The sequence below is a fragment of the Podarcis melisellensis genome (genome assembly GCF_964234715.1).
Source record: "Podarcis melisellensis genome assembly, chromosome: 1".
Lineage (NCBI taxonomy): Eukaryota > Metazoa > Chordata > Lepidosauria > Squamata > Lacertidae > Podarcis > Podarcis melisellensis.
Window position 1 is genome coordinate 14,757,010 of NC_138528.1, and position 27,948 is coordinate 14,784,957.

A 27,948-nucleotide genomic window follows, 5' to 3' on the forward strand; every position below is an offset into this window, starting at 1 on the left:
TTTAAGAACTTAACTCAGCAACATTGGTTTGGATCCCGAAAAATACAAGTCTCCCTTACACACCCACAAAGTGCCTTTGCCTGAACCCCATCCCACACTGTCCAGGAGAGTTCCTGATCCTCTAGACTTTCCAGGGGTACAAGGGGCTTCTTGGTGGAGTAGTAGACGGAATGGGAAAATCCCTTACTGCTTATGGATCCCAGAATCCAATCCATTACGTTTCATTACACAGGGATGCATAGCCCTCTCTCATGCTAGGTAGTGTGTGTAGATGAATTAATCTTAAGACTTAGGTATTTATTTTACTTTTTGAAGGTGCAATCTTCAGTTGCAGTGGGTACACCTGATTATATTTCCCCTGAAATACTGCAAGCAATGGAGGATGGCATGGGGAAATACGGGCCTGAGTGCGACTGGTGGTCCCTGGGAGTCTGCATGTACGAAATGTTGTATGGTGAAACACCTTTCTATGCAGAGTCGCTGGTGGAAACCTACGGGAAGATTATGAATCATGAAGTAAGAGCTATTTAACTATGCATTCACTAAAATTCTCATTCGTCTTATGTACTAATTATATCTTGAACATATATAACATGTTTTTGGCTGCTTTGGGATTTTTGTAGTAGATAGATAGATAGTTGTAGTAAATACACAGGAGTAAACTATGCAAGTATGAGGTCTGTCTGCCCTTAATGTATGGAGTGCAAGTGGAATCAGTGTTTAATTTCTGAAGAACTTCTATTGTATCTTCTATAAAACCTTGTCCTTAATTCTGTGTGGGTATGGATGGGCAGTTCCCATGGAAAGGAAACTGTGTGTGCTCAAACATATTCTGATGTGTAAATAATGGTTGGCTACCAAATTTAAGCACCGTTTGTGAACCCTAATTATTATTATTGTTCAAATTTCCACAACATTTTCAGTTGCATTCTGACTTACCAGAAGCCCGTTCAAAAACAGTCCCTTAGCTAGCATTTTCTCATTGTAGAAGTCTGAAACATTGTCTCCCCACCCCTTTCTGTTTTCTTTAGGAGAGATTCCAGTTTCCATCCCATGTTAGTGATGTGTCTGAAGAGGCAAAAGACCTAATCCAGAGGCTTATTTGCAGTAGGGAACGTCGTCTGGGGCAGAACGGAATAGAAGACTTCAAGGCGCATGCATTTTTTGAAGGGCTAAATTGGGACAATATCAGAAATTTAGAAGCACCTTACATTCCAGAAGTTAGCAGTCCTTCGGACACATCAAACTTTGATGTAGATGACGATGTATTAAGAAACCCTGTGAGTGATTGTTTTCTTCTTAAAGGCAATAGTTTTCAAACTTGCTTCTTTGAACCTTTTCATCACTGACAGGACTCCTGTGTGCCCCAGGGGATTCTGGGGACAGTTCTAATGTGCACACCAGGTTAATGTTAATTCTCTTGGGCCTCATCTTTCCTCTGCATGAATTGAATGCAGTTGAGAACATATTCAATTCTTGCCAGTGGCTGTGTGTTCTCATGTGACTACAGTAGATCATCAGCGAGATTGAAAACTGATAGGCTTTCTCTTGGATGATAATTTGGTCTTTTTTATTTTATTTTGATTGGATTATGATTTGATATGTTAAGTGGATGTTTTTTATTGGAAAATTAATAAAAATGATTTAACAAAAAAAAAAAGAAAGAAAGGAAAACTGATAGGCTTTCAGAAAAGCTGTCTGCCACTGTTGAACATTTCACTGATATTTCCTTGGTGCATAGTGAAAACACTGGCAGATAAAGTCCAGAGTGAAGTATTCCTACTTTAAATGAATAAATCTGAATACTTAATCTTCCTAAATAACATTTATATGACTATGGCCCTTTTTACATGAGATGGACAGTATACACGTGGATGAAATAGGGTTGTGGCTGTTTCCTGTCTCTGAGGCAAGGGACAAAAAAGCCAGCATGTCCTTCCAGATTTAACTTGGTTTTCATCCTGCATTCCTTTTTGTGCAGGAAATGATACCACCTGGTTCTCACACTGGCTTTTCTGGACTGCATTTACCATTCGTTGGCTTTACCTACACAACTGAGAGGTAGGTGAAAAAAGTTCATGCATATGGGCATATGGGAAAGCACCACACTCAGATCTCGTCATTTGCCTTTCTCAACTTCAGCTTAAAATGCTTGCCCTGCGTGTCTTGGGCTCCTGTCCTTTTTTGTTGCTTATGATTTATTTATATGAGCACCATCACTGGATATGGCGCTTTAAAGAGTAATCGGAGCAGCAGAAGACAGGTCTTTGCCCCAGGGAGCTTGAAATTTACAATTCAGCAGTGAGGAAGGGGGCAAGGTAAGGTAAAAGGGTAAATTAAAGCAAATACACTTCCGCATATTTAAGCACAATTTAAATTGGGAACGAGGACAAAGGGAGTTGAGCAGTAAAATAGAGAGTGAGAGCACTTTGTCAAGGTAATCACTTAAATGGTGCCCCAACCAGTAGTTCTAAACACAAAGAGAATCCATCATCTGCAGTCTCCAGCCTCAAGGTGAATTGAACATCACCATACTTTTTCCCTAGAAGTGAGCTTCAAGGCTGATCAGGGAATTAAACCAGGATTTCCCTGTCTGGGTTCTCCCCACTATACTGCACTGGCTGTGATAATAGAAGGACAATAGACTGGCTTTCCATGTGGTTTGAGTTGCAGAATATTTTTTTAAAGCCAATTTTGGTACTGAAAATAATGTTGAGGAGGTGGTTTGTTCTCTTGCGGATCAAAGGGTGTATGGAGTGGTGAAAGGCCCGGACAGACTGATATCATAGATGCACACGAGCTTATATGAGGTCCAGTCAGATCATCATTCTACCTAGTCCGTTGCACTTTGATATGACTGGCAGTAGCTCTCCAGGTTTTGGGGCAGAGATCCTATCAGGTGGAGATTCTAGGAGATCAACCTGATACTTTTTATTGAAAACTGTTTGCTCTGAGCTGTGGTTCCTTCAGCTTTCAAAGGCAGTCTACCTGCCCTTCCTGGAAAATGTAGTGTGTCCATACTCTTAAACTTAAGGGAGAATTGTCACAGCAGCAGCATTGTTCCATTTCCAGTCTCTCCTGAATTAAAAGTTACTGCTGCTGCTTCCTCCCCGATAAGCTGGCCTGTGCTGGCTGGAGTGAGAGAAAACAGATCACACAGCACATTGCTGCCATTTTACTTGCAGGCCAGCTCAGATAGTACTGAAGCAAGGATCTCTGTTATATAATCTTCACAGTTGTTCCAAGGTTTCTGCTTCTGTTGAATTTCCAACAGGAAACTCCTACTTAGGGTTGAGCATAAACTGATTAAAACGTGTTCTCCAATGTTTCTGGTTTCCAGTTGTTTTTCTGATAGAGGCTCGCTAAAGAATGTCATGCAGTCCAGTGGTATAACCAAAGATGAGGATGTGCAGCGTGACTTGGACAACAGCTTGCAAATAGAGGCATATGAAAGGAGAATACGAAGGTTGGAACAGGAGAAGCTTGAGCTGAGCAGGAAGTTGCAAGGTACGCCCTCTCGCTTTCCTTTTATGTTGCTTTGCAATGGAGCAACAGAATGTTTTTCAGGTTGGACTAAACAAATTGTTTTGCTTTGTTCTTTCGGTTCAATTTAAAGAATCTACCCAGGCTGTTCAGTCCCTTCATGGTTCTGCTCGCATAACAGCAAACACAAACCGGGATAAAGAAATAAAAAAGCTAAATGAGGAAATCGAGCGCTTGAAAAACAAAATAGCAGGTATGTGCCTGGCATGTTTTAATAGGTTTCTCTCTAGTTCTCAAAAAAAGTACAAAATAAGTCCAGTGGTAAAGCGCTAATCCTCATAGCAGCCCATTAGACATGAGCCTCATTCTTTTTTACTTTTGGATCTTTAGCTCAAGTACCAAGATGGCTCAGTGTGGAAATGCATGTAATATTACATTATGATACAGCTTTGGAAAGTGTGGCAGGTGCAACCTTAAGCAGCATTTAGATTTTTGAACAAAAGCTTATCTTTCTTCTAAAGCTTCCTTTACTTGATAGCAGATTATTCCCACTGGGGAGCCAAGAATAAAAGGCAATTTGTACGGCTTCACTTAGATAATTCTTTTGACTTCTATCCTTTCTATAAAAATCCCAGGATATCCTCTTCTAATATTTTTTCCCAGAAAGGGGCAAGCTTTGAACTTTGTGCAAGTGCCATTCATATGGAAAATTTTAAGCTGCAGTGCACAATATTTCGCTTATGATGTCTATATCTGCTATGAGGAAATGTGAGAAACTGGCTGTTTGATGTGGTCCTGCATCCATTCATCATTCTGAGAACCCTCAGTTTTATAGGGTTATGCCTTGTAACTGGTGACTCTCTTTTTGTTTGTTAATTAGGTATCCACGGTATGCACCTGAAGTTTCTTTTTTTGAGACAGTAGGGTAACTAGAGCGGGGCAGTAGGAGAACCTGCTCCAGGTGCAACCTTAACAGGGACACAAAACAATCAAAGGTTATTGAATATATTCAACACCTTAAATTAATCTTAATTTATAAATAATGTTAAATTATAATTTACATATCATTTTGCTCAGAGGCTCAAGTCAAATCCACAGGCCAGGCTGATTGGCACCATTGTACAGGCAACTCCCAATTTATGCATCACCTCTTTGCGTGCAACCGTGTACACACACAGTGCCGGGAACCTGGAAGTGGAGGCTGGAAATGGGGAGCACTTCCTGCCTTGCAAGGAGACCCTCTCCAGAGCCTGTAGAGGACATTACCTTTGGGCTCCAGAGAGGGTCTCCTCGCAACCCGGAGGCTTGCTGAGCCAATCAGCTGATGGGCAGGGAAGCAACTGCTGCTGCTGTGCTGCCCCACATATCAGCTGTTAGACAGGGAGGTTGAGCAGCTTGACAAAGCCCTTCTTGCCCCTCTGGCTCGCAAGGAGACATTCCCTAGAAGTGGAAGAAATTGCTGCATACCATACTGAATCTCCTACCTGAAGTAGCTGCTTTTGAGTGGATAGGCCACATTGCAGTATTATATAAACTAAGGGGTGGCTGTTGCTGACAAGTAAACACTCGTCAGACTTGTAGCCTTGTTTCTCTCTTCCCCCCGTAGAGGCATTTCCTTTCCCTGCTCCCATGAGATACCTCTCGACTTCGGAAAAATAAAACTTGTTTTTTTGTTGGTTTATAGTTAGCTGTGTTGAAGTAGCCATAGTTGTAAATTTGGGTGAAAATCTGATGGATGGAAATTGAGGGATCAACCATTTTCTGAACTGGGGGCAGGGGGAGGGCTGACATTTTCCCACAGCTACCCACAGACAACAAACCTGCAAGTTTTGTTCGTAGAACCAGCACTGCTATAATCTTCTATTTTACTTTGAATATTCAAGATCCAATTTTTCTTTAAAAAGGAAAAGAAAGGACCACAGTAATATCATGTAACCTGCTTATATCTGTTCACAGGCGGCAGCTAAAATTGGGGAAGGAAAGATAACAGTTTCCAAAGGGGCAATCCAGTGGGGCTTCTGCTTCTGCCAAAACTGCCCACCCTCTTATACTTGAGAAAATGAATTGTACTTTGAGTTTCTGAGACATTATTTTATATACCCACTCCCGCTTTTTTCCTTTAAGATTTCTAGTCCTATTGTTCTAGCATGGAAACTTGAAAATATGTCAGCAATGATTGGAGACATCTCTTTGGTGGTAGGGAGGTTAAGGCAAAGTGGGACTAGAGTAGGCAGGGAGCTGTGATTACATTGCCTGAACTAGTTTCTTGTTCCTTTAAATGACCTGTACTGCTTATCTGACCCTAACCTTAATGTTTGCCCTTCCTCTTCTTTGCCCTTCCTCTTCTCTAGCTCTGCATGCACAAATGGGTTTTGAACGTGTGTGTCTCTTAAAAGCTACTTAAGTCACGTGACAAGCTGCTTTCAAAAGCGATGGGACTTTCAAGCGCAATTTGAGATATGATGGGGACTGTTGTTCAAGCAAAGCCACAGTGGTCTTATCTAAAATAGCTTTTTGGATCTCATTCCTTGAAAACATGAGTATTGAAAGCAGGTTCAGTATTGTTGAAAGAAGCAGATGGCAAGAATGCTTATGTTGCATAATTTATTCTGCCTTCAGAACTTGGAATTCTTTGGTACTGGGACTGAGGTAGAATTTGGATTTTATTTGTATTTGTCGACACCGTGTACGTTGAGCTGTGATGATGGGACTTGGGGTTTTGCCAGTGTGTGTTATGTTAGAGAGAAGAATGAATGAGTTCGCTCTGAACTACCCAGTGTAAATTGTTCTTGGCAGCGAAGAATGCAGAACTGCTGCATATGCCAACTGAGCAAAAAGTCTATGGAGTAATCCTCCCTTTTAAAATTTATAGACTCAAATAGGCTAGAGCGGCAACTGGAAGATGCGGTGACGCTACGGCAGGAACATGAAGACTCCACCCACAAGTTAAGAGGACTTGAAAAGCAATGCAGGATATTTCGGCAAGAGAAAGAGGATCTCCATAAGGTATGATGTATAGAACATTTTTCAGTCCGACGATGTGGAACATTATGTGGAACTCTCACTATATAGAGAGTCTTGTTTGTCATACTTGTATTCTGTCCTTACTTCATGGAGCTCAGGACAGCATACATGCAATTATCCCATTTTACATCAACTTTGTACTATAAGCTAGGCTCAGTAATAATGACATGCCCATGCTACTAAGCTTCATGGGAACAATCAGAAGCCAAATCCAGTTCTCCTCATCCATTAGACCACACGTGCTGTAGTAGGAACATAGGGGAAAGCAGCCTTTACACCACATTTGACCATTGGTCTCTCTAGATCAGTCTTGTCTTCAGTGACTGCCAGCTCCTCTCCCAGCTAGACTCCCAAGCCCTACCTGAAGATGCTGCAGATTGGATCTGGAAACATCTGCCACTGAGCTATAGCCCTCCCCCAAAACTGTTGGGCAGGGGCACAAGTTAAACTTGTTCAGGGGAAAACCAGTTACCAACTGCCACTCGGGAAGGGCCCCCCCATTGCAAATAGGGTACTTGGTGCAGTTGCTGTAGGTGCATAGTTGTAGGGACTGCTGGCTGCACACCAACAATGCAGTGAATGCATGTATCCAGCTTATACCGTTGTTTTCTTCCCACGTGAATATCAGTATTACGTTTGGATTCAGTGAGCATACAGTTGAATGTGTACCTCATACTAAGACATCACATGATACTTTGTGCTTGCTTGCCTGCTTACTCTTGGTTTCACATCAGCAAAGCCTGCATTGGATAATTCACCGTAATGCAAAAAACTGAACCACCTCTGGGTCCTTAAAAGATGGCAAGGATGTGATGTGTCAAAAAAGCACTGGAAGAAAATTAAGAAACAAAAAAGAACTTGGGTTATGGAATTCCTCTCCATCCAGAATTCCTTTTACAGTATTGAATTATCTGGGAAGATTTGGTGGTATGAAAACATAAAAGCATTAGTTTCTTATATGTTAACTGCGGCAAGAATATCGTTTGCTAAGTCATGGAGATCAGCAAACACACATCTTTAATGGATGGAGAAACTTTGGGAATTTGCTGCTATGTCAAAATTAACCCACCATCTCAGATTTAGGCAACAAAAACAAAGGCATGATAGGTTTCAGATGAGATGGAATACTTTTGCTAAATACAGCAAAAATAAATGGTTGTGGTCAAGTGTAATGCCCAAGTATTTAAATAATGTTAGATGAAATTAGTAATTTTGTTTCTTTAGCAGAACAATATTTTTTTCTTCATAATGCTAGCTTGCTGGCTTTGTTTAGGCTTGAAATATAGTCAACTTGCAGCTTGCACACATTTAACGTGCAATTGTAGTGTTAGGCACTTGCAACTGCAATCACAGAAATTAAATGCACGTAAATTGAAGCTCTCCACCTTGCGTGGGGAGGAGGGGGCAACGCACAATCTTCTGAGAAGGTAGGGATGCTCGCGTGGGGGCTGTTCCGGCTATACAGTGGTGCCCTGCAAGACGAATGCCTCGCAAGACGGAAAACCCGCTAGACGAAAGGGTTTTCCGTTTTGGAGGCGCTTTGCAAAACAAATTTCCCTATGGGCTTGCTTTGCAAGACGAAAATGTCTTGCGAGTTCCTGTGGGTTTTTTCCCCCTCCCCCCTTTTTCTAAGCAGCTAAGCCGCTTATCAGCTGATCCGCTAAGCTGATAAGCCGCTAAAAGCCGCTAAACCGCTAATAGCGCTAATCCGCTAAGCTGCCAATGGTCTTGCTTCGCAAGACGAAAAAACCGCTATACGAAGAGCCTCACGGAACAGATTAATTTCGTCTTGCGAGGCACCACTGTACTGTATGTGATTTGGGCTTTACACACAATCCCCAGAACATAAGCCCTGTGTAAGTTGTGAGTCAACTGTATTATAATGGAATATAAATGTTGATGTGTTGTATATGTAAAAGAATAACTTAAAGAAAAGGATTATAGAGGGGGAAGGATGAGAAAAAGGCTTCATAGGGCAGAATTTCTAAGCACTTTTGAGGGATTGACCAGTAGCACCTTTTCCACTGAGAATGTCCCTCAGAATTGATATGTTATTGTGTCAGTATCAGTCCCATTCTGTCCATATTGACTGTGCCAAACTATATGCACAATGTTTAATAATAATAATAATAATAATATAAAGCACAAATGGTTTGGGTTGGTTTTTTTAAAAGGCAAAATAAAATAAAATTGAGCCCTATAAAAGAGAGAAGCATTCCTCCCACCCTGGACGTACACTGCAAAGGCTAGAGGCAACACAAGAAAACTAAAGGGCTGATGGAAGTAGGCTGTGTATGAGGGCTCCCCAAGCTATTCACAGCCCCTTTTCCCTTTGAGGGAGGGTGGCATTGCTAAAGCGCTGCTCAGGTTTCTGGTGTCCTCTCTAGAGAAAAAGAGTAATCACTAGCAGTAATCAGCTCTTGTTCCCTGTGGTGTTTAACCCTTTTGTGTCCTTTGGCTCGTGGGAGTGACCGTCCTTCTGCCAGGGATTTCAGCAGAAGCTTAAGCATCAGCTTATAACCTCCTTTTGCCCCTGGGACTGGCTCTGATCCCCACCACATGCAAGTGAACACCGCAAAGCAGAAGCACACACAGGGATAAAAGAATTTATCCTGATATTTATTTTTTCTTTCTTTTTAGAAGGTTGAGTACGATTGAGGAAAGGGAGGAGTAGGGAAGAAGGGAAATGGAGAAAAGGCGAACAGAAAGAAGCAGAGATGACAAGAGAGAAAGAGAAGTAATGAGATGATGCTGGGAAGAGTGGTTGAAGAGCTATGAGGAGAGACAGGAGGAAAGGGGGAATGTATGAAAGAAGGGGAGGGAGAACAGAGGAAGGTGGGAGAAGGATGGAAGCATACAATACGTTGGGATATCAGAGTGGTGATATATAAATACTTCTGCTTATATACTGCCAAAATGCCTGTCATTATTTTGAGAGCAGGGATGGGGAGAGGTGGAGATGAGGACTTAAATTGTCAAAATGTGATTTTGCAATAAGATTGAACTTCATGCTCAAGAGTGTCGATCTCTAAACACTTGTTTGGACCTTTCTTTTCACCAGCAACTCATTGAAGCGTCTGAAAGATTAAAGGCACAGTCCAAAGAACTAAAGGACGCCCATCAACAAAGAAAGCTAGCAATGCAGGAATTCTCAGAGCTGAACGAGAGGATGGCAGACTTGCGCTCCCACAAGCAGAAACTATCTCGACAGCTCCGTGACAAAGAGGAAGAAGTGGAAGTGATCATGCAGAAAATTGACTCCATGAGACAGGAAATCCGTAAATCTGAGAAAGCGAGAAAAGAGGTAGCTCGGCAGGGTACTTGAGGATAATGGATTTCAGCTGCTATTTTAGCTTGAAATAGTTACTGTGGCTGGGTTCCACACATACAAGCAGCTGGTTTATTTCTTCATGCAGTCCTTCCACACTCCCTCTGCCCTGTGGAGTTGTGTGGAGAAACATAATGTGTGAGTCAGCTATTCCATGGATTCACTTTGCTAAAACTCCTGCTATATCACAGTAGCACATTCTGGACCATAATTTGGGCTTCCTGTTTTCATCTTACTCTCCCTCCTTCCCTTCGTCTGTCCGTAAAGGAGAGAAAGCAAGCAATGAAAGAACCAGAAGCACTAACTTTTTTCTGTCAATTATTATATTTATAGTTAAATGCCGCAGTCATTCTTTCCTTACACTGAAGTTTCCTAGCTACCCAGATCTGTCTTGTTGATCTTGGATTCTATGTTTCCCCTTTTAAAGTAACTGGCTCCTAGTTGGCTACAAAATTTTATAGTGCAGGCCTTCATGAGATGGTTAAGTCGCCATAGGCATGAGGATGGGTTATAAAGATGTGTGTGTGTGTGTGTGTGTGTGTATTCCCTTGAAGTTTCTGAAAGTTGGTAGGATTGGGAATAAAAGGTAATATATCATCTTCCAAAACTGTTTTTATCTTCTACTCCTCCTTTTCTGTGACCCTTGTCATCTAGATTGTAAACCTCAAGATGGGCATATGTCTCCCTTTCTGTTTTTTGTAGCTGCTCTAGTCATAAAAATAATAAGGGTTAAGCTATCACGGTTTCAATAACCAGGCCTGTTTTCCTTCTTATAGCTAGAAGCCCAACTTGATGACGCAGCAGCAGAGGCATCAAAAGAGCGTAAGCTTCGAGAGCACAGTGAGAGTTTCTCTAAGCAGCTTGAAAATGAACTGGAGACCCTAAAGGTGACATTATTTGAAAAGCATCTAAGCCATATAAGAACAGCTTCACTTGACAAGGGATAGAAATCCAGATCTCCAGGGTGTCCCATGACAGATACAACTTATTCACTTCCGAAAAACAGCTTGCCAGAATGTGCAAGGCCCGAGATTTAGTTCTTCAATGTATTTTGGGCATTCCAACAAGATATTTTTGGATCTAGGCAGGATAGGTAGTAATCCTCCCTGTCTCACAATTTTAATGTGAGAAGCAACCATTGACATTGACACATTTCTCATCCCCATTTTGGTAGACCTTTAGATTGCCATACGTGTTATGGGTTTTTTTTGGGAAGTTTGGAGCAGTGCTGGAAAAAACCTCACATAGCACATGTTAAGCTGCATGGGGTCTACTACTGCAGGCTGTTCTCATGTGTACCAGCTCAGAATTAGCCTCTTACAGAGCCCAGACAAGATTTTATTTGCTGTATCCTCTTACACAGTCGCCCCACCCCCCAAAAAACCTAAATCTGTACCACAGTGAATAGATTTGTTTACATGTTTCAGGGGCTCTGTTGCTTGACTTCTTTAGACTTTATCATTCTTAACAGTTCAGTCCCAGGAGTGCAGGGCAAGAGACAATACGTTCATTAAAACAGTAATTAAAGGGGGGGGGACACCATTTGAAAGTTGGCTTTCAGAATTATTATTATTATTATTATTATTATTATTATTATTATTATTATTATTATTCTGAAAGCCAACTTTCAAATGGTGTTTCTATTATTATTATTGTTGTTGTTGTTGTTGTTATTTTATTTATACCCTGCCCTCCCCGGCCAAAACCGGGCTCGGAGCAGCTAACATCAAATATATGACACTTTACCATAATATCCAGCAATCAATTAAAATACATCCTACATCCTAAAATCAAGTCAGAATCAAAGTGAAATCCAATCAGATGGCAGCCTGCAGTATAGGGATGGGGACCTTAAATGCTCACTAGAATATGTTCAGATTGGGACTCCTGCAAATGGCTGGTGCTGGAAAAAATAGTTTCAATAAATGGGGAACAGCTAACAAAAATGATGTCTAAATAGTGGCCTGTGCTTCTTCAGGATGCAAATAATGTGTGTTCGTGTGTGCTCCATGGTTCTAAAGAAAGTGGAAAGTCAGCATGATTATGAGACTAGAGTAAAACCTTTCCACTTTGACATGCTAGTCTTCTACATGAAGGCAAAATGAATGAAGCATGCAGTCCCCCTCCTGCTGCAGTCTGATGTGAACTGTTTTCTGCATGTTTCAGTCTGCTCTCGGTTCATGGCTTTCAGAGAGATTATGATGAAGCAAATGAGATCTCTAAGCTATGCAGAGACAAATAAATATGCATGTGTTTATACTTCATGATCAAGTATTAAGGAGATGAAATGTGTTTTATGTCACTTTGAACAAAACTAAAGTCTCTAATATTGAATGTACTGTATTGTGGTGTTGTCTGTGTGGCTTTTCCCCCTGCTCTTGTGCAGATAAAGCAGGGAGGTCGTGCTGCTGGCGTGGCCATGCATGAGCATCAGCAGGAACTGGCCAAAATGAAGTCAGAGCTGGAGAAGAAAATCTTGTTTTACGAAGAGGAGCTGGTCAGGCGAGAAGCATCCCATGTCTTGGAAGTAAAAAATGTGAAAAAGGAGGTGCATGACTTAGAAAGCCATCAGCTAGCATTGCAGAAAGAGATCATGATGTTAAAAGACAAATTGGATAAGGCCAAACGGGAGAAGTAAGTTCTGTGTACAGCTGCTTTCTTGGAAACATTCCCCCCCCAAACCGCAAAAAAAAAGTCACTATACATAATGTGGCATCCAAAAACTAAATAAGATTTATGTACTCAACTCCATAAAAAGCAGCAATAGTTTCTTTGTTCTGTGAAATGGCATTTACATGATATTATTTCACGCTTGTAGGCACAGTGAGATGGAGGAAACAGTGGGAACTCTGAAAGAGAAATATGAGCGAGAGAGAACCATGCTCTTTGAAGATAACAAGAAAATAACAACTGAAAATGAGAAGGTAAATTGTCATAACCTGTGAAGTAGCACAGTTTTTCATCAGATACAATAGTAATCGCCCACGTGGCTTCCTCCAGATGCTATGGACTTCATTTCCCATTAGCCCCAGCATGCATGGCAAATGGTAAGGGATGATGGGATTTGTAGTTCAGCAACACCTGGAGGGCATGCTGGCTACTCCAAGATATCTTTTGTTTTATTTCTATAATTCAAATACCATTTTAGAGTTCCCTGCCCTGCTCCTAATTCAAGAGAGGCTACAAATAATTCTCAAAAAAATAATACAGTGGTTTTAATTGTATGTGAAAGCCTGACTATTCCATGTCAAATGTGAAAATCTGGGTATTTAATCTCTGTTATCAAAACCGAAGAAACCTTCAGTGCTGCTTATAGACATACTTTGCCACTTAACTGGGCTGGCTTAATTTGACTGTTTGGAAAACAAAATGTTGCAGGCGGATTTACACATTTGCTGCAGGAGGTTCAACGTTACAATAAATTACAGTTATGAAAACTTCTAATTTTCTCATTGCAGCTTTGTTCCTTTGTGGATAAACTAACATCACAAAACAGGCAGCTAGAAGATGAGCTTCAGGATTTGGCGGCAAAGAAGGAATCTGTTGCCCACTGGGAAGCTCAAATTGCAGAAATTATTCAGTGGTATGTGCATTTTGAGGATCCTTTGAAAAATAAATTAGTGCTGTATTAGCAGAAGGAAGGCTCCCATAGAACGGAAATGTGTCGTCTTGTAGATGATACACTTCAGAAATCACACGCAGCCACAAATATTGATTGATACCTCAGTTTTATTACCCTTACAGGAACTTTATTAACCTTCTATGTCAACTGATTTCACCAAAGTGAGAATGTCTAGGTCATACATTAAAAATTAATTTGTATTAAATTAAAAGGTTGCAGCCTGGCTGTTCATCAGTTCTTTGTTTCAGTTCTTCTTTTTTAACGTCAACCTTATGATTCCTGTGCCAGACATATAAACGAGGCAGTGTAGATCCTTCAAAGATTTTTTAAAAATTCACATCATAACACAGACATGTAGGGGGAAGATTGAAACCATTATGCCACAGCCTTTTCCAAAAGGAGTTTATAATGCTCCTAACAACCACATATGCACAATCTCAACACAAATTACATTCTCCTTAATGGTAGGCTAGTCTTATCTGATGGAAAGAGCTCCTTCATTTGAATCACAAAGAATCAGAGAATTGTAGAGTTGGAAGGGACCATGAGGGTCATCTAGTCCAGTGTTTTTCAATCTTTTTTGGGCAAAGGCACACTTGTTTCATGAAAAAATTCACGAGGCACACCACCATTAGAAAATGTTAAAAAATTTAACTCTGTGCCTATATTGACTATATATAAAGTAATTCTCTTGAATAGGAATCAAATAAACACAAAGAAAGTATTTTATAATTACTTTATTATGAAATAGTAAGTAAACAGAAATATGAAAAATTATAAAATACTTTATTTTTAAATCTTTTGAATTTTTCAATTTTTCCCGCGGCACACCAGGCAACATCTCGCGGCACACTAGTGTGCCGCGGAACAGTGGTTGAAAAACACTGATCTAGTCCATCCCCTGCAATGCAGGAATCTTTTGCCCAGTGTGGGACTCGAACCCATGTCCCTGAGATTGTCTCATACTCTACTGAGTCTCAAGCTCTACCGACTGAGCTATCAAGTGGGCTAAGAATATCAAAGAAAATGGTTTCTCCCTTTGCTCCCAGACCAGCACTGCCTGTTAAGCAGCAATATCTCAGTTAGGCTCTTTCGTGGTTTTTGCAAACTGTTATTTTATTATTGCTTTGGGCTGTTTACAGGTTCTTAATACATTCCTTGAACTAAAGGGGAAGCACATCCCCTTTGCAGTGGTCTTCGCCTGTCCATCAAGAGTAGCTCTCATCAGACAAGGTTGGCCCACTCTTAGTACCTCAGAGATGGGAATTCACAGGTCATCACAAACTCCAAATTTCCCCTGTCAATAAACTTTACTGCTTAATTATCTCCACAGCAGGAGTGTTACAATAGGTCTACCCTGGGATGATTGTAGGGAAAACTACCCTGGCTGTGTCTGCCGAGTTTAATCCTGAAAATTTTCATGGAAGAAAAACAACATTTTAGGGTTTGAACACTAAGACTGGTGATAACATGTTATTGAATGTGTGTGTGCCTGTGTCCTTTATCGATATAAAGGAGTGACTCTCTATGATTGTGCACTAGGGTGAGTGATGAAAAAGATGCCCGTGGCTATCTTCAAGCTTTAGCTTCTAAGATGACAGAAGAACTTGAATCTTTAAGAAGCTCCAGTCTGGGATCGAGGACTTTGGTAAGCATGAAAATCTTAATTGGTTAACTGGAAAGCTTTACAATTTGAGGGGCCTCCAATTTTGTGTATCTTCAATGAATCTAGAAGTTCTTTTAAAAATGACTAAGGGCTCGTGTCCTTGTTCGCTCCAATTGCCAACCCCCTGCACCACACATTAGCCAACAATACACTCGCTTTTCACCTTCTCAGCCCCATTTCTGAACCCCCTTCTATTCTGCAGCCCTTCTTTGCATCCATTTTAATCTTCAGTCCCATGTCCACACCGCCTCCCCCTTCTTGTGTAGTCTCCGTCCTGCACACACCCCACCCCATGGTTACCACCTGCATATTCCTCATCCCCACACATTGCAACTACTAAGCGGCCTTTTCAGCTTCTACCCAATTATGAAGCCATGCTTGCATCTTCACCCCCATTCACACGTTTTCTACTTCCTCCTTTTTTGCAACTCTCTTTGCACCCTCATTTTCACATTCACTCCCCCTTTCCCCTCCTCCTCCTTACTTTTCTCAACTCTCCCTTGTACACAGATCGCTCCCATTTCCATTCCTCATCCTCTCTCCTACTCTGCAGCTCCTTTTGTGCACATGCCACATATGTCACTGTATCTTTGAGATTAATAGAATCTTAAGAGCAAGCCTGCCGGTTAGCTTGTTGAGTTAGAGATAGTTAAATTAAGTTGGTGGATGTGAGTATTTGCTTGTTAACAAAATACCTGTTCTAAATTACTGTATTTTTCGCCCTATAGGATGCACTTTTTCCCCTCCAAAAATGAAGGGGAAATCTGTGTGCATCCTATGGGGCGAATGCAGGCTTTCGCTGAAGCTTGGAGAGCGAGAGGGGTCGGTGCGCACCGACCCCTCTCGCTCTCCAGGCTTCAGGAAGCTATCAGCAAGCCTGGGGAGCCCGCGGGAGTACCCGCAGGGCTCCCTAGGCTGCGGATAGCAGCCTGCTTCCCGGAGCACGGGGCGCGCTGAAAGCAGAGCGCCTGGCACTTCGGGAAGACATCCGCAGCCTAGGGAGCCCTGCGGGAGTACCCACAGGGCTCCCTAGGCTGCGGATAGCAGCCTGCTGCACGGAGCGCAGGGAGCACTGAAGCAGAGCGCCCCGCGCTTCGGGCAGACATCCGGCAGCCCCACAAGCTCGAGGGACAGCGGGGAGGTGCAGCGCCGCCATCCCGCTGTTCCCCGACCTGGTTTGGATTCCCCAACCTGGTTTTGGGGGGGAAATAAAGGATTCCCCCCCCTTTATTCCCCCCCAAAAAACTAGGTGCGTCCTATGGGATGAAAAATACGGTAACTACACTGAATCTCGAACTTCATGTTGAAAGCAACACATGGTAGCAGTAGTGAAATGCATTTTAGAATATTTGAGGGCTCCTAATCTTTTATCTCTGACACATGAGACAGCTAAGAAATGTAAGAGGGAGAAGCTTGAATACAGCGAGAACAGAGGACACCGAAAGGAAAGCAACTGGTTGTTTTAAATAACTACAGAAGTTTGAGTAAAAGTGAGGGTGGAGGCACACTGAGAGGAAAATGGTGATTTTAGACAACAGCAGAGGTTGGAGTAAAGCAGGGATGGAGGCACACTGAGAGGAAAATGGTGATTTTAGACAACAGCAGAGGTTGGAGTAAAGCAGGGATGGAGGACACAGAAGGGTTGCCTTTTAAAAAAACAAACAGGGCAGTTTTAACAAGAAGAAATAGAAATGATAGATACAACACCAGAAAGCTAACAAAACAGAGCTATTCCAAATTCCCTTCCTGTCATACTCAAACTTTGTTTAAACTTCCACTGCCCCCTGCATCACTTCCTGCTTACTCTGCCGTTGTTTAAATTTGCCACTTTTTTCCTCCCGGTGTGCCTTCATCGCTGCTTCATTTAAACATCTGTTGTTCCTCAAAAACTACTATTTTCCTCTCAGTTCTCTCCATCCCTTCTTTGCTCAAATGTCTTCCTTTACTTTAAGCCACCACGTTCCCCTTCTCATCGTACCTCCCATTTTGCTCCCATGTCATGGCAGATGTTGTTGTGCAACCTGCCTTTGATGTTCCTCCCCTATCCCATCCCAAATCCAGAATTGTGATGCTGTACTACAGATCCTCCCATGGGGCTGCATGATGACATTCTTATATTTTTGTTATATAGAGAGAAAAGGCAGACCATTAATCCCCCAAAGCCTCCCTCCCACATTCTCCGTAAGAACATAAAAATTGCTTTGCTGGATCAGGCCAGTAGTCCTCAGCAGCCTACTAGCAGCTATAGCCCTTTCCTTTTGATATTCCACCAACGGCTGCTATTCAGTGTCACGTTAAGTGGCGCCATCGTGACTAGTAGTCATTGATAGACTCACCTAAAAGCCAGCTGAGCTAGTGGTAGTCACCACATCTTGGGTCTCCAAGTTCCACAAATGACTCATATACCGTGTGAAGAACTGCTTCCTTTTTTCTGCACGGAATTTCCTGCCAATAAGTTTAATTGGTACTGGACTGCTTTTAGGGGGGAGGGGCATTTCTCTTACTGATTTCCCAATGCCATACATAATTCTATAAGTATCTATCATGTTCCCTTTCCCCAGGTAACTTTAACGTTTTAAACTAACCTCCCCACAAATGCTATAGCCTTTCTTCATATCAAAGGTGCCCCAGCCTCCTGATCATTCTAGTTGTTATTTTCTGCACTTTTTCCTGTGCTACAATATCCTTTTTGAGCCTGGTGGCCATCTCAAAGAGAATCCATTTTGCATCCCCTAATTCTAATGTATATTATTTGTGGACTGATTCTGGAACCAGTTACCATATATTTGGCTTGTTTCAGTTCTCATTATAATTGAGAATCCCGCCCCCCCTTGGGTATTTTTATTTATTTTTTAATTACTGGGATGTTCTGCTATCTATCTTTCATTGTATTTACTTATTTAACGCAGCCCAGTTTGGGCTACCTTTTTGAAGGAAGAGGAGTGTACAGAGTTTGAATCAATGAAAATGAAGAATCACATCATTCAGTGAATTCTAGAAGGCAGGAATGGGATGGTATCTAGCATGGAACTTAGAAAAGTTCCAAATGAGGATGGAGTGTTGCCCTTGGCAATCGATAGCAGAAGGAAGCAGCCCTTCTCAGCAAATAGATTGGCTTAAACAGCTGGTGCCTTTGCCCATTCCCATCTCCCTTCTCAACATGCTGCTTGTTACAGCTGAATTGGCCCTAGGGAGGGGAATTGTTTCTCCTATTGGAAGCCGGGGAAGGGTGAGTCCCAGAGCTAGTTTCCTTTCTCGTACAATCTTTGGACAGTGTCATTGTTTACTGCCTCAGTTGCTCTTTAGAGACTCTAATGTAACAGTCTAATCTGTATAAAAACATTAAAATATGGAAAAAAAATAATGTCAAATGTAAGGCTAGAATGGGGAAATGGTGATTTTATCCGTTTACAAAGGATAGCAGATAGTTCCACAGTGAAATGGATTTTGGCAAATCATCAATCCAATAATTGCCTCTTTGAAGCACCTTTGAAGCAAATTTTTAAACTTTTCCTTGTCTTTGTTTGTTTCTGTATTTACATCCATCCTGCCAGGTCACCAGGGGCCCTCAAGGGCAATATTTTGGTCAATTCATTCTCTGGGGATTTTTTGGTCAGCTCTTGCTCTCAATGTAAAACTGCTTGGGTTGTGTTTCAGCTACGTTTTCCAGCTGCATTCCACCCCCACCTCCCCAATTTTTAAGTTGGAATGCATTACAAATGTTGTTGTTCCCTGAATGCCGTCTTCCTTTTAAGATCTCATCTCCCCTCCACCCCTACCTCGCTAACGATGATGAATACAACTGAAGCTTTTTAATCGCTTTTAATATTTAAACACATGTGATAAATTCTTTAGCAGTATTAACCATTGCTTTTTGCAATAGGACCCACTCTGGAAAGTGAGACGTAGTCAGAAGTTGGATATGTCAGCAAGGCTGGAGCTGCAATCTGCTCTCGATGCCGAAATACGTGCCAAACAGCTGGTCCAGGAAGAGTTAAGGAAGGTTAAAGATGCCAACCTGTCCTTTGAAAGGTAATGTTTCAGATCATTCTTTAATTTTGCTTTTCTAATATAACATATGGCATTCATGTAATTCTTTATGTAATTGACTTTTTGATGCATATTTCTGAAAGTACGTGTATGTGCCAGGGAGTCTAAGAACTCAAAATAAACAACCCTAAGCCTCTGCCTTGCATTACAGTTTAAGCATAGCGGCCTAGAGTAGCCCTCAACCAGCCTGGTGCCCTCCAGATGTTTTGGACTCCCAGCCTCTGTCAGCCCCAGCCAGCTCAGTTTTGGCTAGGGGTGAGCTGTAGTCCAAAATGTCTAGAAGGCACGAGGTTGGGGTAGGTTCACCTAGATCCAAAGAACAATGCAACTAGTTCCTTCCTGCCCAAGGGGAAACCGAGGATCTCTTTCAAACTGGGGGAAGCTTTGAAAAGCAGTTTGGGATTTGCCATTGGGGTTGTTGCTCTTAGAAACAACAGTAAAAAAATAATCCCACTGACCGTGCAAAGCCCTTTGGTGAATTTGCGCAACTTTTTGGATCCTGGCTAATGCCCTTAAGTCTGTTTGGAAAGCAAACTGCCAAGTTGTGGGTTCCTTCTCCTCCTCTCCCTGCTTTTCTTGCAGCACCTTCTTAAGCTTTAACTATAGGGATGTCAACCATTTTGAAACCAGGGGTTGAAATGGGCAAGCATTAGTCATGGTTAACATTTGTATGGTCATAACGCTTTTCTTTTCTCAGTTGTAAGTCGTGATGGGTGGATGGAGCGCAGAACCCACCCAGTCATATTTCCTACCCCCCTCCCCAGTACACCTTTCACCTCCCCACACCTCCGCACCATTTCCCATATCACTTCCATCAGCACCTGCGCCACAATGGCTGCTTCTCTTTCAAGGGAAGAAGTAGCCCTGTTCCTAATTTCCTGTGTAGGAGGAAGAATCGGGATTGTGAGAGACGGAGGAAAAAGGTGGCCAAGCAAGCAGTCATTTCCTTCCTCATGATACCCTAGGTCAAACTCCAGCCAGGAAGCCAAGGCATTCTAGCCCTGCAGCCTGAGCCCAGAGCTCTTGCATTGGCTTTTGTCATAGTGCGGGGAGGGGGGTTGGTTGGCTAGCCTGTTGTTGTTTTCAGCAAGCCCTGGGGCATCCCTGTCCCTGTTCAAGACTTGCAGCTGGCTTCCTCCAGCCAGCCAGCATGTGCAGGATTATGGGTCGTGAAAGTGTCATGTTGTTAGGAAGCGTCACGATTTTGGCAAGCTTTTTTGAAGCTGGTTTTGTACATCTGACGCGTGGCTTCTCTTTCTGAAACTGGGCAGTGTAGCAACCTAGAGCTTGAGCAAATCCACATCCATTGGAGCCCCCCGAGGGCAAAGAAAAGTGTTTTGCTTTATTATGTTCCAAATGCTTCAAGGTTTCCATTTCCCCATTTAGCAAACTAAAGGAATCTGAAACAAAAAATCGGGAACTCTTGGAAGAAGTTGAAGCTTTAAAGAAGAAGCTGGAGGAGAAATACAGGACAGATGCAGGTAACGTAAATCCTGTTGAGGCCCTTGTCTCGTTGTAGAATGGATGGTAGATACTAGATTCAAGTAGGTAGCCGTGATGGTCTGATGCAGTCAAAATAAATGAAAAAATTTAAAAATGTCCAGTAGCACCTTAGGGACTAACTAAGTTTGTTCTGGGTATAAGCTTTTGTGTGCAAGCACACTTCTTCAGCTACTCTGTCACTGTACAGCTTCCTGGTACTCTGAAGCAATGAAAAAGGCCAGATGACAACTAGAACACAGGCGGCAGAAATAACTTTGAGGTCGACTGAGCACTGGTTATAATCATTCTTACCCAGTGTGGCTATGAGGACAGCAAACATACCGTGTGCCTCCATGGCATCCTCAAGTAGTCTCCCAGTGGAACTGTACAGGGGGGTCTAACAGTTGTCCACAGATCACCACTGGATTCCTCAAAGGTCTGTTGTGCCATGTTTGCATGACACTTTGAGGACAGAACTCACTCACCTTGATGTCATGACTATGACAGTTCCTAGTCAGGCCTCCAGTACAACATCTTGCCCTGTTTTGCTTGGTCAGTTTCAGATTATGAGGCCTCAAGGTGCTTGCAGCTATGCATCCAGCTAAGTGCCCTCTCCATGACTGTCCTTCATGACTAATCAAATCAAGACAGCAGGGTATGACTGGTTGGGTCTGGAGGTGATTTACATGCCTTTACACAAGGGGGTGGACTCCACTGCCCTTAAAGAGGCTTTAGTATGGCCATTCCTCTAAAAAAAAAAGGGGGTCACCCCTATAACAGCAGTTTGTGACAACAGGTATCCACTAGTTGAAAATGCCCTGTTTTGGGGGAAGGCGATCAAGATTCAGACATTCTTGGAATATACGCATTATCTAGACCCATTCCAGACAAGGTTCAGGCCTGGCTTCCAGAAAACATCAGGCGGGGACCTACAGTATTGGCATTAAAGCACCTTCTCAAAACTCAACTTTTCACCCAGGCTTTCCCAGAGGGGTGATTCAGCTATGCCGATGGTTTACTCTGAGTTACTAATTTGTGATGCATTTTGTAGTTGTTTTAGGAATGTAATTTTATTTAATACTGTTCACCACCATGATGATTGTTGCAATTTTTTTAAAAAAGTAAAATAGCGGGATGATGACTAATTAATTGTGCTTTCTTTTTCCAGGTCTCAAACTTTCAGACTTCCAGGATTCTATATTTGAATACTTCAATACATCACCTCTTGCTCACGATCTGACTTTCAGAGTGAGTATTAGCACCCTTAAACCTTTGCACAGGAAACATAGTGAGTTGGGATGTTAAAAAGGAGTGTGGAGCAAGAAGGATAGCCGGATCTATACTGACAAATGTCATAAAGTTATGAGTGAGAAGTGAGGTGGCTGTGTTTTTCTGATGATACCATCGGAATTGCAAAAAGGAATCCAAAGGAGGTCCAAAAGGATCTCCAAAAGGATGAACGGGGAGTAGAATGGCAAATGCAGTTCAACATCAGCAAGCGTAAAGTTAAGCACATTGGGGAGAAAGATCCTAATTTCGCATAGGTGCCAATGGGATCTGGGCTAGTGTTTACTGGATAGTTCAGTGAAGATGTCCCGTGAAGAAAGTGAATTCCATGTTAGGGATTGTTAGGGAAAGGATTGAAAATAAAACTGCCCGTGTCATAATGCCATTTCACCAATCAGTGCTGTGACTGCACTTGAAATACTGTTAACAGTTCCGGTTGTCTCACCTTGAAAAGAATATTGCTAGACCTGGAGAAGGTTCAGAAGAGTGCAGCCACAATGACCAAGGGGCTAGTGTAACTCCCCTACAAGGAGTTACATTTGGGCCTTTTTAGTTTAGGGGGAAAGGCAAGTAAGTGGGGATATCATAGCAGTGTATGCAACAAAGTGGATACAAATAATTACATTCAAAAACTGGTTCATCTCTTTCTAACTCAGACTCACTTATTATATGATATTGAAGTAGGTAATAGCAGTTCATAAAGAAAAAGGACCCTGTCCCGCAAGCAATCTGAATTGTAAACGCCTTGAGGCAGGGTTCCTCTCTTTTGCTTTTACTGTAAAGTGTCGTGTAAATTGGAAGTTTCCTTTTTGGTAGTTTAAAGTTAGAGCACAGCGTGGAAGAAGAGAAATGAGTGTTTTTTCTTCACTAACATAAACTTAAATATCCTATTCTGTGGTCCATATCTGTTTGGCTCCTCTTACAGTATTAATATATACGTGCTCATTTAGCCTCTGTTCATCTCCCTTGAGCTGTCTATTAAACTCACCTCCCATTAAGGCTAAACAAAGAGAGAGTCCACCTGTATCCATTTTTCAAACCTCCCATATTTGTATATTCTTTCTCTCTCTCTCTCTCTCTCTCTCTCTCTCTCTCTCTCTCTCTCTCTCTCTGTGTGTGTGTGTTTCATCCCATACAGCAGTAGTTAACTGTTGTTAGACTACAACTTCCATCAGTCCCAGCAATCTTGGCAGTGGGCCGATATCATGGCAGTTGTATTCTAACAGCATTTGGAGGCCCACATGTTCCTCAACTCCATTCATTTATTTCTCTCTCTGTTGGAAAGGGGATACATGACAGTGTTACTAAAAGACAGATGGGTTATAGAAAAATAAAATCACAAGAACATCCCCAAAGCTATGCTACTCCACTAAATTATCCAGCAGACCAAGCAGACTGCAAAACCTGTCAGTTACAGCTTGCCTGACAGGAAACATAGGCCCTTTCTTCAGCTTTTAGGTGATGTGACTGAAGATTAGTAGCTAGACACTGGAAAATATATATATATTCTGTTCTTGATAAATTCACCTACTTAAACTAATGAGTTCTGTGTTTGTCAGAAACACATACTTGAGCACAGTTTGTATTCAGTGTCCTTATCGATACTTAATGGGTTGCATATTTGTTTTATTGTATGGAAATCCATCTGTTGATTGGAATGGGATTGGAATGACCGTCACAAACAGATAAAAGAATGCTAACAGTTGCCTTGCTTGATCAGACCAAGTGATCATATAATTCATGCATTGCAAGCCAAAAGCTTAGAGAAGGTCACAAGATACAATAGTAATATAATAAATGCAGTGTAGAGTCATAGTACAAATTCAGCACAATCATATTCACGGTGAAAAAATGAAATCTTAATGAAAGTATTTTTAATTCTCTTCCACTCTGCATGTTTTATAGAACAAACTCCCAAGTCAGTAGAAATCAAGAGTGCTTAACCTGACATGACTAATTCTGTATGCCACTTTGCTTTCCTCGGGGGATGTATGACTTACTTGCAAGTGCCTAGTCATCTGCATCTGGAATTTCATAAATCCCAGAGAGGATATGTGTCACAACCCAGCTCAGATAAAAACCTGTATGGAGTTTGGGTCTACGATTTCACATGCGATCACTGGAGCTACAGTTATATCTATTCTTGTGACTTCCTGGCTTTCCTTATTTCCTTTTCAAACTGCATGTTGGTTGCCAGGGAAAAGATAAATTGGCTGCAAGTCTTTGCAGAAAGGCTGCTTGCATCTCACAGAAAGTGGGCGCTGGTTTGTTGCTGTTGCAGAAGGATGTGCTGTGTGCTGCTCTCCACCCACACTGCAGCCTCTTTGAAAACAAACTAGAATGCAATCACAAGTTGTGCCAAACCTTAGCTGTTACCGACAACTGGGAAGTGGAGAGATCTTTGCTACGTTAGATCTAAAAGCCCTTTATAGTGAGGCGTTGAATTTTTTATGAAGATCAAATATCTGCCTTCATTATATACATCTGCAGGAAATGTTTATTATTGTACGTTGCACTTACTCTCGAGTTCCTTACCTCATTTGACCTCGCAATAGCTGCTGAGACAGATCAGTATATTTCAGTATTACAGATGGGAAAAGGAGGCTGAGTGCTAGGAACTTTCCCAAGGCCACTCACCGAGTCAGAGCTGCTGTTTTCTCTGACAACATTTTGTTGGTTGTATTCGACAGCAAACACTGTTCAGATGTATTATAAGGAATATTTAATATTGCTAATGCACAGTTTGGGAATATCAGGAAAATGTTGCCTTTGCAGTCTGCAAACTTTGCCAGTTACTAACTTACCTAGTTAGTTTGCTAATAACCGCTCTGATGGTTTGTTGCTGGGTAAAAAGTGATCAATTTTATCCTCTCATATCTATTACAACAAGGACAATGTTTCTTCCTCGTCTTCATCTTCTCTGCTAGCCTTTTGGGAAGAAGTAAGTTCATGCTGATGGCTTTACCTCCCTAATCTGTAACCTGTATGTGTAAAATTGCCATCCTAAACTAGTGACCTTTTTTTTTTTTAGTTTCCTTTATACATGCTTATTAAATCATACTGAAGATTAACCGACTAAATAGAAATAGCTTCATTTCCTAAGAGTTCTCTTGTAAACTGCTCATTTGAAGTTGCTGTGGCAATTACAATGTGTATTAAAGGTGATTTATGCTTTTTAAAGCAATTTGTATTGTGGACAGCAGAATAGTGACAGGGCCAAAACTTTTCCTGTTTCCATTGAAACTTGCTATAAGATGAACAGCACATGAACTGCACTGTAGCATATGTATTTTCTAAGACCTTTCTTTCTCTAACAGCATCTTCTAAAGACTATTATTATTAAAGACTAGCTCCGTTATGTAAGATTTCAGAGCTCCAAAGTGTGGAATTTCATTTTGGTAACAATATTAGCATTTTTTAAAGGCCCATTATCTAAGAGTCAAAAAATGATTCTTCTAAATACACCTTAGCTCTGTACCTACTAATAGCTATATTTTCCCATTTAAAATTTGAATGAAATTTTGTGTGTGTTACATCTTCTAGCTGCTGAACAGTGTTTTGTTTTTGTTAAGTGAATTACCTAACCCAGTTCTAAATCTTAATTGAGTAGGCCATATAGTTCAGCAAAATAAGGGTTATTTTTATAACATTTTCTATCCTTTATTTAGATGCAACATAATAGTGCATTTCTGCCTTTTCCTCCTAAGTCCTCAGTTTTGTTCTCCCCTCCCCACCGGAAATTTCATCTTTTAACAGTTTGTTTTAAAATACAGAAATCATTAGTACTATCTCCATATCTAATGCTCATTAAAGAGCCTTTAACAATAATGAACAAAGTAGATACCGTGTAAGTCTTATTTTATGGTGATTGGGAGGGTGCATACACACACCTACAGAGAGACAAAAACACACAAGCACAGTGTAATCACACACCTGCTGTATGGAGGTAAGTCCTTGCCAGGCAGATCTGATCTTGTCTGTTCCTACAGTGAGTTAGAAGTAACTTTCAAAGGGTATTTGAAGGCCATGTATTAATACTTTACCTTAATCTCAGAATGAACTGATAACTTCACAATTTTGGGGTTTTCAGCATCAGCCAACTCCACTTATCTAATATAGCTGTGGCCTTTGTTGGTTTCCTTTTAGAGTGTAGGTGTTAACTAGCTTGATATTACAGAGCTCAGCAGAATGCTCTACACAAAGCATTTTCTGAGCAGACAGGCTCTTGTGCCCCAGGTGAACTTGGTTTTGTTCTGCTACTCAGGGATCCGTTGCTGGAAGCTAACTTCCTTTACTATCTCCTCTCCTCCAACCCACTTTGCAGACAAATTCCGTTAGTGAGCAGGAGGCACAGGGTTCTAAAGCAGAGGTCTCGCCATCGACATCTGTTGTGACTGCAGAGCAGCAGCAGCAGCAAGAAGTAAGCCGCCGTTGTTTCATTAATCCAGATTAAAGCATTTTGGGGAGCCCTAAATTTACAAATGTATGTTTACAGCCATCAGTCCGCAAGAAAACATTTTCTTTTTTCGCAGCTTCTTTCTGTGTTGACTTGCGTCAGTGTTTAAATGTACATGCTTTGTGAGCTCCCTTTTGTTTTGCTCCCCTTTCCCTGGGTGTATCGCTGAGCTCCATCTTCTTCCTTGTTTACCTTCTGCTGCTTGCTAGAGTGCAGGCTTTCCTATGAGTCTTTCTGATCTGCAAACCTGCTTCTAGTAAATTTGGAACAAGGCTGCGTTTTGTGATATCGGCTCTTACTCACCTTCAAAAAAGATACTCAAGTTGTTGCCAAACCAAATGCATATTGGATCCTGGAAGTCTTTAATTGCTCAACTGTAGTTTTTTGCAATTCAGGAACCAAATCGGCTTCAGAGGATGCCTGCTGCTCCTTCCCCCACCATTCAGTCCATTTCTCTAGCTGTACCAAAGGTAGGGGGCACTTGTTGACTTGTTTTGCTTAGAACCTTTTTTTTTGGGGGGGGGTGCAGATATGAAAATGATTATATCCCATTCATAAGCCATCTGTATGTTAATTTTGTCTGAGTTCGTCATTTTCATCTCTTAGGATTATTTCAAATTGGTCCTGCATAGCTGTTTACAAAGCCTTATGCAGTCCATTTGCCAGGTGTCCAACAGCCCAACAGGTCTGCTGTCTCCTTGGGACTGTAAAAACAATGGGGTTGTTAAACACACAGCAAGCCAGTATGGGGCAGATCAGCTATGTATGATTTTGTAGGCTGCAAGTTGTGCAGGCTTGTGCTATTAAACACTCCTGTGTGTGGTGTCCTTACTCATTGCTTTAGTTTTGTTGGGGTGCCGGAGTAGATTTCCTTTAGGTTGCAGTTCTGATCTGCTTGGTCTACATATAGTTAAAATTTGCCATGATGCAAAACTTTATTCAATGCTAATCCACCACAGTATACTTTCTGTGTTCATTTTAAAATTGTTACACACCCGTCACCATGAAGAGTGGGTAGCAAATATGCCCCCCCCCCCGAGAGAGAGCTTTCAGTGCTGAAAAACCAGTGAAAGAACCAACGTCAACACAGTGGATCAGTGTACACATAATACTAAGCAAAACCAAGGCTTAGTGGAAATATTGATCACTTCACTCCTGTCCTGGTCCTGCTGCTTCCACTCTACCCAGAGCTTCCCATAGGGCTTTTCACAGACATCTGGTTGGATGCTATAAGAACAGGATGATGGACTAGATGGGCATTTAGCTTGACCTAGCAGTATTCTTATCGCGTTCTTAGCTAAGTCGTGGTATGGCATAGAGTTGCATCTGAACATGGGCTTGTGGCTTGCCTCCCTCAGACAAACCATGAGCAGGAAGTCAAAGCACGCCTTGGCTGAAATCTAGAACAAGTCAAAGCAACCAGTAGCCTAGGTTCAGATGTAGCACTAAGCCAAGCCACTTATATAAGGGCAAACGTCTCTGCCCTCATATAGGTGGTGAGATCATCTCCCAGTGGCAGAGCAAGGGAGTCCCAGTCTCAGAACTGTGTC

The 27,948-nt window shown here is 41.8% G+C and overlaps 1 protein-coding gene across 6 annotated transcripts in view; it reads left to right on the forward strand.

The window, feature by feature from the left end:
• The window catches only part of CDC42BPB (CDC42 binding protein kinase beta), a 99,590-nt gene that overhangs the window by 49,182 nt on the left and 22,460 nt on the right, over positions 1–27,948 (forward strand). For 2 of the 6 annotated variants that reach the window (XM_081908605.1, XM_081908606.1), the window contains exons 7-24: positions 316–516; positions 1,032–1,280; positions 1,982–2,061; positions 3,341–3,507; positions 3,617–3,736; positions 6,356–6,489; positions 9,569–9,811; positions 10,612–10,722; positions 12,222–12,469; positions 12,654–12,759; positions 13,294–13,418; positions 15,000–15,105; positions 19,007–19,155; positions 20,560–20,654; positions 21,824–21,903; positions 24,833–24,883; positions 26,267–26,362; positions 26,794–26,868. In XM_081908605.1, the coding sequence (XP_081764731.1) occupies positions 316–516; positions 1,032–1,280; positions 1,982–2,061; positions 3,341–3,507; positions 3,617–3,736; positions 6,356–6,489; positions 9,569–9,811; positions 10,612–10,722; positions 12,222–12,469; positions 12,654–12,759; positions 13,294–13,418; positions 15,000–15,105; positions 19,007–19,155; positions 20,560–20,654; positions 21,824–21,903; positions 24,833–24,883; positions 26,267–26,362; positions 26,794–26,868 (2,436 nt within the window). The remainder of the gene's footprint in view (positions 1–315; positions 517–1,031; positions 1,281–1,981; positions 2,062–3,340; positions 3,508–3,616; positions 3,737–6,355; positions 6,490–9,568; positions 9,812–10,611; positions 10,723–12,221; positions 12,470–12,653; positions 12,760–13,293; positions 13,419–14,999; positions 15,106–19,006; positions 19,156–20,559; positions 20,655–21,823; positions 21,904–24,832; positions 24,884–26,266; positions 26,363–26,793; positions 26,869–27,948) is intronic. The other 4 variants (XM_081908609.1, XM_081908610.1, XM_081908608.1 and 1 more) reach the window with 3 other exon arrangements.